Source organism: Atta colombica, unplaced genomic scaffold (genome assembly GCF_001594045.1).
Source record: "Atta colombica isolate Treedump-2 unplaced genomic scaffold, Acol1.0 scaffold12, whole genome shotgun sequence".
NCBI lineage: Eukaryota > Metazoa > Arthropoda > Insecta > Hymenoptera > Formicidae > Atta > Atta colombica.
Genome location: NW_017259206.1, coordinates 6,780,703 through 6,793,297, shown reverse-complemented (window position 1 = coordinate 6,793,297; position 12,595 = coordinate 6,780,703). Strand labels below are relative to the sequence as shown.

The 12,595-nt window shown below is 33.0% G+C and overlaps 3 protein-coding genes across 6 annotated transcripts; 2 read left to right on the top strand and 1 right to left on the bottom strand.

Moving 5' to 3' along the window:
• The first annotated feature begins 426 nt into the window (after positions 1–426).
• LOC108694242 (protein FAM177A1-like) lies at positions 427–3,321 on the top strand. Its single transcript, XM_018203605.1, has 4 exons — positions 427–448; positions 1,949–2,256; positions 2,744–2,869; positions 2,961–3,321. The coding sequence occupies exons 1-4, from the start codon at positions 427–429 to the stop codon at positions 3,231–3,233; spliced, it is 729 nt and encodes a 242-aa protein (XP_018059094.1). The 3' UTR covers positions 3,234–3,321.
• A 771-nt stretch (positions 3,322–4,092) lies between these two features.
• LOC108694516 lies at positions 4,093–8,956 on the bottom strand. Of its 3 annotated transcripts, XM_018204076.1 has the most exons (13): positions 8,881–8,956; positions 8,238–8,547; positions 8,004–8,098; positions 7,728–7,882; positions 7,482–7,612; positions 7,193–7,328; positions 6,743–7,130; positions 6,073–6,608; positions 5,527–5,899; positions 5,113–5,441; positions 4,807–5,041; positions 4,358–4,701; positions 4,093–4,264 (listed from the first exon to the last, which is right to left on the bottom strand). In XM_018204076.1, exons 2-13 carry the CDS (start codon positions 8,314–8,316, stop codon positions 4,216–4,218), a joined length of 2,850 nt encoding a protein of 949 aa, XP_018059565.1. In that variant the 5' UTR covers positions 8,317–8,547; positions 8,881–8,956; the 3' UTR covers positions 4,093–4,215. The 3 variants fall into 3 exon arrangements, with proteins under 3 accessions (XP_018059565.1, XP_018059566.1, XP_018059567.1); XM_018204077.1 differs by lacking the exon at positions 8,881–8,956 and having other exon boundaries at positions 8,238–8,549; XM_018204078.1 differs by lacking the exons at positions 8,004–8,098; positions 8,238–8,547; positions 8,881–8,956 and having other exon boundaries at positions 7,482–7,607; positions 7,728–7,795.
• Positions 8,957–9,272: 316 nt separating this feature from the next.
• Positions 9,273–11,479, top strand: LOC108694335 (ubiquitin-like protein 7). 2 transcript variants are annotated; one of them, XM_018203757.1, is made up of 5 exons: positions 9,273–9,677; positions 10,028–10,233; positions 10,366–10,502; positions 10,649–11,290; positions 11,347–11,368. In XM_018203757.1, exons 1-4 carry the CDS (start codon positions 9,530–9,532, stop codon positions 11,265–11,267), a joined length of 1,110 nt encoding a protein of 369 aa, XP_018059246.1. In that variant the 5' UTR covers positions 9,273–9,529; the 3' UTR covers positions 11,268–11,290; positions 11,347–11,368. The 2 variants fall into 2 exon arrangements, with proteins under 2 accessions (XP_018059246.1, XP_018059245.1); XM_018203756.1 differs by having other exon boundaries at positions 10,649–11,479.
• The last annotated feature ends 1,116 nt before the right edge of the window (positions 11,480–12,595 follow it).

Sequence of the window (12,595 nt, the reverse complement as noted above, 5' to 3'; positions counted from 1 at the left end):
TATATATATATATATATAATTAATAAATATCATTATCTCTATTAGCCAGAAAAAATGTCATTACAAAATATTATAGACTTTTTGAATTAATGGTCCGTTAAAAATTTTTTTTCTTTTATTTTTTTTCATTCATTATTTGAAATGTGAATGCACGTTCGTTCCATTTAAAATGAATATCAGAAAAATAAAGATGATTTAATCATCGAAGACTAACGGATTTTCTATTTGCGATAAGATAGAAGGAAGAATTGAAGGACTTTTTCGATAGTTAAAGAACGATTTAGGTAGAAATTGGATATTTCGGAATATAGTTTCGAAATCGTAAATCCTTCTATTGTGTGTTTGTATCCTCATATTTTATTATATGTTTTTATATGTTTTATGTGTTTATTATATTTTATTATATGTTATTTTTCCGCTTCGAACATGGGCGATTCCGGATTTCGAAGTATGGATATGGAGTACTCCATACACTGAATGATTCAATGTATGGAATTTCATATACTGAATTTCATATCTGTATATTTGGAGAGAAATTTAGAAATTAGAAATTATAATTTAGAAATTACAAACATACGAAAAATGCCACTGTATTGCTTGAAGGATGTAATGCAATTTTTACACGATAATCCCGAAATCAAAGATCTTGTATAAAATACGTAAAATTTATTCGCGTTCTTTTAACGATTCCTTGTTCATCAACTTGTTCGAATGAAAGATCGTTTTCTTATTTAAGACATTTATCTTCGATCGACAATGAAACAAAAACGTAAATCATATTGCGCCATTATACATTTATCGAGAAATAATCGATAAGTTAAATGTAGAGGAGGATTCATTAATAATTTTATTTAAAAAAATAAAATTAGAGCAGCTACTTTTGCCATGTAAAAAAGATATGTATGAGGAAATATATTTATCCCACCACTCTCCTCTTCTTTCCCTCAACTATCCACGAGAACTCCATACACTGAAAAATTTTACTTCGCCGCTCCTGGCCTCAAATGTTGCGATTCATGTCAGCCGCGCATGCACGAACATATCTATTTTATAAGAGCCAGTGGGTAAAGTGAGACTTGAGAGAAGATTAGTTAAAGGAATATAATTCTATTCGATCCTGAACTCAATCGCGAAATGGCATTTTCGAAAAGCGACACGCCATGGTGAGCCCAAAAAGAAACCCTAATATGAGTTCATTTAACGTTCACAAGCCAGCATTATTTTAACAATAGCATTATTTTAATAGCATTATTTTAATAAACAATAAGGATGAAACTATTCCATGAATATTGTAAGCGTCAAATGAAACGCACTCAAAGAGTCTGGCCATGATTTGTTAAAATCTTATGAGAGAAAAGTATATATTTCTTTCCTCTGTATATATTATTTCACTCTACTCATCATACCATCTCACTCTAAGATGCCTTCCATTTAAATAAGTCAACACAATAATATTATTCTGTCTTTGTTATTCATGGAATGCAAAGAAAAATAGAAACGATATTTGTGTCAATTTGATCACTATATCCATTTCTACTAACGTAGATGTATAATCTTAATCAAAGTTATAAAGTGAGACAAATATAAATTCAAGAGAAATAGTATAATTTATATATGTTTTTCTTTCTCTCAAATTTTTAACAAACTCTTAAACCCCTTTCATAAAGTATATATTGTACATAATATATCATTTATCCTTGTTTAACATTCAATGAATAAAATAATTTTTATTATGTATTTCATGAAACACAAATCAAAATCATCAGATTGTTATAAGGGTTGCTTTCTAGCAAGAGAATAAGACAGTGGACAAGTATAACACAGTAATACATCATTAATCTTTGCTATTTGTCAATGTTAAACAAAGATGAAATATGCCTCTTTCTGGAAAGCAGCAAGGGTCTCTAGATGAACTGAACGTGCCCAGGTATCCTACAGATTATATAAGTGCCCTACTGCTTGCCCAGTCCGGACGCAGGCAGATCAACGGAAGAACCGCTAAATCAGCAACACCAATGGGATCACGATGCTTTGCCGTTTCTTTCGAAATCTCATTTGTCTCGAATGAGTCATCTGGCCGTTGAGGGGAGAACGAGAGAGAGCTTGCTCGACGTACTAACGAGAGTCATTACGACGCGACGCGGCACAAGAGGCTTTGTTTACCGCAAGATAAGACCAACGATGACATTGGAGAGGGATGACATCAGGGATCTGAGCGATGTTATTCTGCAGGATAATTCGGACACCGAGACGCAGGTAAGATTGTAGGTAGAGCTCCGGATACCGAGATATACATATTTCGTTCCATTTAACCTTCCAAATGATCTTTATCAAGATCACATAGTTTTACTTTAGACAACAGCTTGACCTTCGAGATAAAAATAAATTTACAGAAATGAATTCTCTCTGTAAATCCAAAGTTTTTCAGAGAGAAAAATGTACTGGATTGTTTGTTATTACATTCCAATCTCTCTTCCAATAATCTCTAATCTCTACAAATTTATTGGATATTTTCTATACTAAAGCTTCAGATTAAGTACTGAAGAGTTTTTTAGAATTAGATTTTTTTTTTAATAATAGCAATAGATTCATCTTGAATCTCGATTCATGTTTTTTTTAATTTTATTAATTTTTAAATTACTAATAAATATTAATTATTGACATCCTTCAGAAGAATTTCTATGTTTTGATATAAATTTAACAAATTTAACTGAACTTAATTTTATTAAATATTAATTTTTAGTGCAAACGTAAATTGAGTAAAAAGCCAAAGAGAATATTGCAGTTTTCGGATGGAGTAATGGAGGAATATTCGTCAGAAGATGAAATTGACGCGCCAAAAAATAAAATTGTGTCACAGATAGATACTGTAAATATATAATCATATTAATTAAAAATTATGTATGTACAATATTATATACTTATTATTCAATGAAAAGATAAAATTTTATATTTTGTAGAAAAATATGAATTGGTTACCATGGGCATGGTACCAAACCACATGGTTGAGCTCTAAAATGTTGGACGGTTGTGATTACGTTGGCGAATGCTTGGCCAATTTCTTTGGCATAACAGCACCCAAGTATCAATTCGAGATCAATGAGTTTTATAGGCTGCAAGCACTCGAAAAAGAAATATCCCATAAACAAGATTTGGAGATGGGTGGATGGAACGAACAAAATAGGAATAATCTCATAAATAGCGATACTATATTAACAAATGAATGTAAGTAATGGCGTAAAGTGTGGAGATTTAATACTGATGAAACATGTGTGTGTGTACATATAACAAATTCTCTATTTTACAATCCATTTAAAATATCGCCCATACATATCTTTAATTGAGAGATTTTCTACTCAATTCCAAATTCATTAGCAAATTTACGAATAGAAATAATAAATGCTTGAATGATTTTTCAACTATTTTTCTATGCAATATTAAAGTTTTTTAAAATATATAAAATAATGAATATATGAAAAAAGAAAATATGTAATGTAAGACAAATTAAAAATTAAAAATTATTGCGATATCTGACAATTGAAAAGCATTTAGATAAAGTATTTAGATAAAAATCCTGCAAAACTTCCTGTTTAAGTCACTTTAAATGACGATTATATGTATAAAAATTGTATATATATGAAAAGTTTTAGTATTATTCTTCATAATAATTAATTGTTACAATAGATCGATATAATTTGTGTATATGACCTATATATATTATTTATAAGATACATTATAGTTATATTAAATCTGTTAGTAATATAAAAAAATATGTTACCTTATTGCGAAAGAGAATTTTTTAAACTCTGCATTTGCACATACGTCCATATGAAAATAAATAATTCAAACACTACTCGCTGTTACTTATGTCAATCGTGATTCACTGAATTATTATGCAATTAACAACGACAATAAAAATAATTAATAAATGTCTTTATATTTAATAAAACAAACATTCTTTTTATATCAAAACTTCTTAGCATAAAATTATATTCTTTCTTAATAAAATATTATTTTTCAAAAGTATCTTGAGAATAAATTTGCTAATATTAAGAAACAATATAGCATAGCAAGCATATAATAGTAGTGTAATAGTAATAATAATATATAAGGATAAAAATACATATTGCTTTCAATAGTTTTTCCTCAAATATATCTTGAAATCCTGTATGTGTTTCATTTGCCGCGTATATCGTATTTGCACACTGCAGTCGATTAAAATCTCGAACAACACAAAAGTTCGAGAGAGATGTCCTGTAAAAGTCTTTTAGACATTTGCGCTTTGTAGATTGCTCAGTATAAACTAAATATTTTGTATGCTTAAAAAGAGAAAAAAACTTATGTCGCCGGCACAAACCTATGCAGCGCACTAGTTAAAACTAGCAATGAATCCTGGAGACCCTGTGGAAAATGTCTTTGCAACCAGGAGCCTTTATACTGTTCTATATGAGCCAACATTTTGTTTGCTATATCGGTCCTGAAAGTAGGCGGCAGATTACATACTCCTAAATTAATAACAGCAAGTCCCATGTTGCTGTTTGGATTCACACCAACTCCAATCAATGTTCTACCAATTTTACAAGCCGTCAGCATTAGATCAGATGTCAATTGTAATTCCTGTATTTCCATAGACGCAAACTTCGAGGATAAATTTGCCTCATATAAGGAATGTGATATTCGCTTAATCTGCTTCGTCATTTTCTATGAATAATAGCGAATTAATTTGAAATACCTGAATATTTTATCTTGCTATTCATCCTTAAAATATATTTCGCGCATTAAACGAACATACAAAAGCGTACTTACAGCGAATAGATCGGCCGAAAGATACTCCAAATTAACATTATCTGGATCAGTCAATAGTCTATATAATGTAGAACCGCGATTATCTGGTATTTGCTGCAGATCTTTGACTGCTTGATTTTTACTTAATGTTAGTACCAATGTGTCCAAACGTCCCAATTCCAATAACGCGTTACCGATTTTATATTCTGAATCTTGAAATACGTGTATATCCAATAGTTTTGTGATATATCTTTCTCTACAAAACGAAACAATTTTATAAAATATGAGTGTGAATATATCATAGATTACAAATCTTGTAACAGTTACCTAACTGATACAGACAACTCAGGAATGTCGTAATTATCATCAGGTCCTAAATCTATTTCCGTTGTTGAGTTCCAAGCTAAACCAGCCGCTATTAAATAACCGATCCACGCGAAAGGATGCGGGGTAAGATGATGACTTCCCGACCAATGTGCGACAACAACACCGATCGAATTTTGCTCCAAAGAGGTTTTTATCGCGTTTCTTGTGTTAGCATATGTTGATGCTGGACATCCGGCCAAACTATTGTAACTAGCTGTGCCAGAACTTGGTAATACATTACCACCACCTAGTCTAAATGGCTCCGTCCATTCGGAGAAATCATAATCAGCCTGTAATTCGGATATTTATAATAAATTTTACTTCAATAATTGCGAATATATCATACAAAATTGAAGAAAGAAATTTAATTCTCACCTGAAATCCGTATTCGACAAATATGATATTAGTAGGAATATTGTGAAACTCGGATTTGGAATGTAAACTGTTGGAACATAAAAGTAGAGTCGTGTTCGAGCTCAAATTGAGGATATGCCAGAGTTCTTGAAGGCATGAATAAGACTTGAATACTTCTGACATGTCTGTTTCAAGCGTATCGTTGACGGACACACTCAAATCAAAGCTATCAACTTGCACTAATAAAGTGGTTAATCGAGGGCCTACGTGAACATAATTTAAGCTAGGAAATACTGCGAGCAAGTCTTGAAAGATAGGCCACATTTGCATCAGATGATGTTGGCTGACATTAGAATCGACGTCCAACGTTGGAACTATGTCCAAATGACGATCTCTGAAAAAGTTAATTTCCAAATTACATAACATAAAAACTTCTCCATTTAAAATATAAATTATATAATAAATATGTAAAAAGAATGAAGATATAAATAATACAGTTCATAAAAAATCAGAAATATCTTATTTAAAAAGTGGATTCTTATAATTATATAAATATATAATTTGTACCTGCAATATCTGTCTAGAGTTACCATCTCGGACTTGGAATAACAAAGCTGCCAATCGCAATTTTGAACGAGCCTGGAGTAGAGGTGCAAATGCGAGATCTTAAACGATGAGAGTAGATCAATAATATGTAAAAGATATTCCAAGGTCGGTACGCGTCCTCTAGGCGAGATGTCCAATAGTATACCACGATGTATGAATCTCGGCTCGTCTTTGATGAAGACGGGCTCTATCTCGCACACTTCCGACCTACTCTGATTCTTACTCAGACGCAGAATTTGCACGAATGTGCAGACTGCATAATGCAGCCCCGCTAGACTTCCAGCGCTTACTTTTATGGAGTTATGCGTAATATGCAATTGATAGCTATCCGCAATGTTAAATAGATTCCTATTCACGATGCATTCAATCGTATTATCATTGAGCAACTTGCCGCAACTAGGTTGCACTTCGCCGATTTTTACATCATGACCCAATTCCAGCAGATGAGTTCTGCTTATCTCCCACACATCCAGTATTTTATGTACAGATTCACTGCCCTATAAAAATAATTTGGAACCACAATGAGAATTTATATGTAAAATTGAGAGAATTCCTTCTCAACAGAAATATGATTCAAAAGATTTTCTATATGTTTGAAAAACATTAATATACATATGTATATCTAAATTACCTGTATTATTGATATAAGAAGCTCTTTTCCAGCGATAAATGGGGCCGTAAAATTTTTTAGTTCATTTATAGTCTTTGGTTGTGGCCACAACAAGTTATAAATACTTCCTTTATCAATAATAGATTTACTAGGACTCTCTTTGCCTGCATCACGCGAATCACGCGAAGGCACATCGTACGCCGGATCCGATTTGTTAGATTCGACCGACAGTTGGCTCATATTGCACGTGAGACCCTTCTGACAATAGCTTGTATCTGGATACGACATAGTCGCACTGTGTATTGTTTCGTTCTCGTTCAGCATGAAATTTGATATAAATCTTTGAAGGAAACAATGCAGAGATTGTTTCTTTCTAGACAATTCGTACGGCGTTTTCCCTGCAAATGTTCTGAAAAAAAAAAAAAAAAATGTTTACACACGCAAGAACAATATATTCAATTAATCATTTACCCTTTGGTAGCTCGTACAAGAGGATTTGCACCAGCCTGCAATAGTTCTTGACAAATAGCAATGTCACCACGATTTACTGCATCATGTAATGGTGTAGCGCCACAACCATTTTCAGCGTTTACATCGGCTCCTTTATCTACATGGAAAAGTAATATAAACATTATTTTCAGATGATTTCTGATTATAAATTTTGTGTTGCTGAACTGGAATGTATTATAGCTTTCTTTTTTCTAAATATCAAATATATATCTATTTAATTTAAAGTGCAAACACTCTATGTATACATTACCAAGTAAACACGCGATAATGTGTTTGTTTCCATAACATGCTGCCCAATGTAATGGTGTGTTCTTACTGCCCTGTGAGTCCCACGAATTAACGTCCAATCCTGCATCCAATAACTGCATTACTCTGTCTACTCTGTAAAAAAATATGTGTCAATTGTTCTATGATGCTAATTGATATGTTTAAAGTGATGATTATATTCCATAATTAAAAAAAGAAAGCATAAAGTTGAATGTTGATATTTATGTACTCAGAAGCAGCTGTTGCTCTCAACATTTCCTCTATATAGATACGTCGTATTGCATCACTCGAGGCAACATCTACCGCATTATGTCCATCAGCATTTTGCACAGCTGGATCAGCACCACAATTCAGAAGAGTTCTCACAATGTCCACTTGATTGGTCTTAAATATAAACAGCATAAATAGAAACATTTATCAATAATCCAAATAGAAACATTTAAAAACAATGAAAATTGCAATAACAATAATGGATAAAACATGTCTGGCAAAGAACTTCATGGACCTTTGAGGCATATAACAAGAAAGTTCCTTCTTCCAAAACTGGTTGATTCAATATCTTGTCTCTCGTGATACCCTCTGTGGCATTACCGTTCTCACCTGTGGCAGGAGAAGGCCGACAATGTAAACAACAAAAAAACAAAGAAAAAACGTTCTTATCCAGTCTACTTAATTTATTATTCTTTAATACATGAGAAGTTCTCCCAAGATTTGAAATGAGGAAAGAAAGGATACGTACACGCATCCAGGAGTGACCTGATAATGTCAGTACGTCCGTGTTCAATCGCTGTGCGAATATTATCACAGATGCCTTGCATCTCTGTTCTGGTTCAGCTTGCAGCTCGGAGTGAGATGAGTCAGACCGGCGTGTCGCCAGGCATCATCGGGCTGTCATTCCGTTATCAACTGTTAGAAAAACTCGCGCCGGTCGTATTGCCAATCTCCCGCGGCTCCTGCACGATATAGCAGTCGCAGAGTTGCCAGATCTCTTTTTCTTCTTCTCTTATTTTGCCAAGTCTCCTGCCATTTCACAGATGTCAGAGAGAAACCTGAAAGCGATAATCGAACTTTTTTCGTGAAAAAAAAACACCAGAAAAAACTCTGTATTACACTAGCGGCACCAACATCTATTTCATAAAATGAATATGAATCTTCATATTTTCGATAAACTGCTGATAAAAGTAGTTTATAAGTCAATTCTAAGCAGAATCGTAAACTCATAACGTAAAACTTGTTAGAACTTACGAATAGTTTCCTAATTTTATGCACATCGTAAAACGTACGATTATTCAAAAATATCTACGATTTTTTGTTAATTTTATGACTAGTAAGAAGCTATTTGTAAAAATATTGTATAAGGATATAAGCATAAAAATTCTTACAAAAATATGTTATGAGCCTTGCGATTCTGCTTAGAATTTAGGCTTTAGACTTTAGAAAATGAATGTGATCGTGTCCGTCTGCAAAAGATCTGTTCGCGTTGCGTGTTCCAACATGAGTAGGAGCATATTGGAATACGACGCGAACAGACCTAATAAGAGCTATCAGGATTGGCTATTTGTGGACAAAATGAGAGAGAATTCGGTCGTGATTATTTACTAAAAATTTATTCACTAAAAAAAAAAAAAAGATCTGTTCTCTTTCCACCCCAAATTCTGAATTGGTAAAATGAGACAGGTATAGTTTGTTTATAATTCTTCGAAAAAGAACAGACTTTAAGTGTTGAGCATGAAAAGGCATCTTCAGCGTCACTGCATGTCATTGTATTGTTCTTGGTGTTGGTCAGTGTTGGTGCTGCATCGGTAACCTTAGATTTCAAGTATCTTTTGTCAACAACTTTGTATGTCTCGTTGCAAGTTATTCTCAATTTCAATCAATTTCGATGTATGAAACGAATAAAAGAGAGAGTACCTTCGTAGAGATTTATGAGCTCTGAGAGTCGAGAAGAAGCCGAGAAATTGAAAATTAAATGTCAGAGAGATCGTACTGAAAGTCTAGTTGATCCTCTGATTCGAATTGATTCATTCAATTATGATAGCCATGGATTTGTTGTTCGGAATACAAATAAATTCTGAGATTGTCATGCCGATTACATTGAGTGGCGTGAACCTGAAGACGAAAGTAGAAACGCTGAAGCAAGAAGCCGCGAAAAGGTGGAATCTGCCCAAGGATTCATTTGGTAAAAGTGACTTTACATTATTTGGAGATTCACGATTGGTCACGATTATCTTTGTACTCTTTTGTTATTCAATCCTATAAAATTTAACATCAGATGTTCTTTGATTTCTTATATATTTGAAATATACATTGAGACATTTAGACTGTCAAAAATCTTTATCAGATTAGTTTTATTTTAAAATAGTCTTGTTTTCATTTTTTAGTGGATTAGCCTTATTTTTTATCTTAAAAAAAATTTCAATTCTAATTAAAAAAAAAATATGATTATAAGCTTTTTGAAATAATTCCTTGTAGAATAAATTCAATTTTAATATAAACATAATACTAATGATTATCTCTCTTTTTCTTTAGAATTTATTTATTATGGGCTTATACTTGAGGATGATGCAACAGTGGAATCTATTGGATTGAAGAATGGATCAATGGTGCATGCATTAAAGAAAAAAGAATCAGAGTCATCAATATTGAATAAACATATATCAGAAGATTGCATATTACAATTGGCATCTGCATTTAAATCTTTCAATGAGACCCCTGCATTTAGAAATGCTTTGCATGTAAATATTCTTTAAATAATGTTTATGCTGTGTTATACACTTTTATATCCTATACAACACATAATATAACTTTAATTATAATTGTCAAGTATTATTATAGAAAATCTATATAAATATTGTGATATGTTTCAGCGTTTAAGCAAAAGACCAGAGGTGATAGATAATATTATTTCATCCTCTCCTGGATTGCACGAAGATGCAGTCGCCATTGCCATGTTGCAGGATCCTGAATTAATGGCGCATTTCATAGATGTTGATACTGTTAGAAGGTGATTAGATGTATGATCTCCTAAATGTATATTATCTCAGAAATATTATGCAAATAGTATATTTTGTAAAACAATATATTTTTATTTTATATGTTTTTAATATGAACATGGATTTAAAGATTTTTTTTTTATTGTCTCACATTTAGAATAGCACAGTTGCATCCAGTGTTAATTGAGGCAGCACAGAACATCGCAGCAGCCGTGCACGAGGAAGCGCACAACGCGGCCTCCAGCGGCTCCTCCAGCAGTTCAGTGACCAGTTCACAGCCTACTACTGCACGTTCCTATAGCGTGGATAGCATGAGCCTTGAGGAGGAAATGGCGCGCGATATTGCCCACTTTTTCGCCACGCAGCCTATAAATGACAGTAATCTACGTTTTCCTAATGTGTCGCCGGCTACGAATTCGCAGGCATCGCAGCGACTGGATAATTTGCCATCCTCCACATCCGACGGTGTCAATCAACCTGCAACTGACAATCAGAGCACCGGCGTGATCACGCCACAAATGTTCATGGAAGCTATGAGACAAGCCGCATTGGCGACCAATTCAAATCCGCAGCAGCCAGTCGCGTCACCGGCGACCTCCTTGTCGCCAGTATTACCGCTATTCTCACCACCAATTAATGATCTACAGCGGCAGTTGGCACAGATGCATGAGATGGGTCTTCAAGACGACACGATAAATGTTCAGGCATTGCAGTTTACCAATGGTGACGTGCAAGCAGCCATCGAACTTGTGTTTAGTGGTTTCTATGATAATTAATGGATTAGAAACGATGAGACGAGGTAATATAAGTGATTGCAGTATTTGTACAAATGTTTCAGAAAATAGTGTTTTCCAGATGAGTCAGCCTGAATATCCACGACACATGTTCTCAATTTGTAACATACGTTGATGCTGAGTATTACTGAGTCATACAGAATGTGTTCAAGATGTGAAATTTACTGTTTGAGGGGGACTTTTTTTATATGATTTTTGAGGTGCATTGTTTACATTAAAATAGCAAAATCTGCGAAACTTCGTTTCAAGAGTTATAAAGACTATTATTCTAATTTATTAGAATGCAGTACAATGTACTTTGTTATTAACATCTATGCAAAAAAAAATATATATATATATATATATATAAAAAAAATAGACGTTATGTATATATTAAGAAAACTGTATTTAGTGAAATGCTACACTTGCTAAATATATATAATGTATGAATTTTTATATCTCTGACAATTTTACATTTATGATGATTGCTCAAACAAAAACATGACTTTTATTTCTTCTATGTAACGTTCTTGTGCCGTTATAATATGAATGAAGTAAAACGTTCGGACATATCACATATGTTGTAGTTATCTACAAATTTTTTAACCTTTTTAATTACTGATACATGGAACTGTTATCTCGTCTTTTTCACGCGCCTGTATATAGATAATCGATTTTATATAGCATAATAAATTATACGAAGTTCGGGAGTTCAATCAAAGTTAACATACTTCATTAAAAATCAATGCAAATATATATGCATATATACATGTATAACTGATTAGATTTCTTTCTTTCTTCCTCTCTCTCTCTCTCTCTCTCTCTCTCTCTCTCTCTCTCTCTCTGTCTTTTTCTATAACATTAATGTTGTAACCACTTTTTTATAGCATTGGATCAATTAAAGTTTTTGTCAAACAACTGTATTTGCACATACATGTATGTGCAATATATGAGAAAATTTCGCTTCACAGAATTGCAACTTAAGATTTAAAATTGTGATAAAAACTTTTGTTTTTTCAGCACATGCGAGCCATGGAATGACGCTTTAAAATGTATCAATACCGAATGCTCAGATTAAATGCGTCACATGTCGGCAGTGGTGTAGCACGATTAACGCGAAATCGAATGCGTCGCGAAAAAACTTACATACAATCACGCGTGTCATCTTTAAGTATCCAATCATCGTTTGAGAATCTTTAGAATCTTAAGTGACGTTATACGTGAGATCAAATTAAGATTAATCTGATTAATTAGATGAGATCTAAGAACAATTAAATCTCGAGAAATGTAATTCTAAAATTGTGAAACCGATAATAGTTTTCTAAAATATT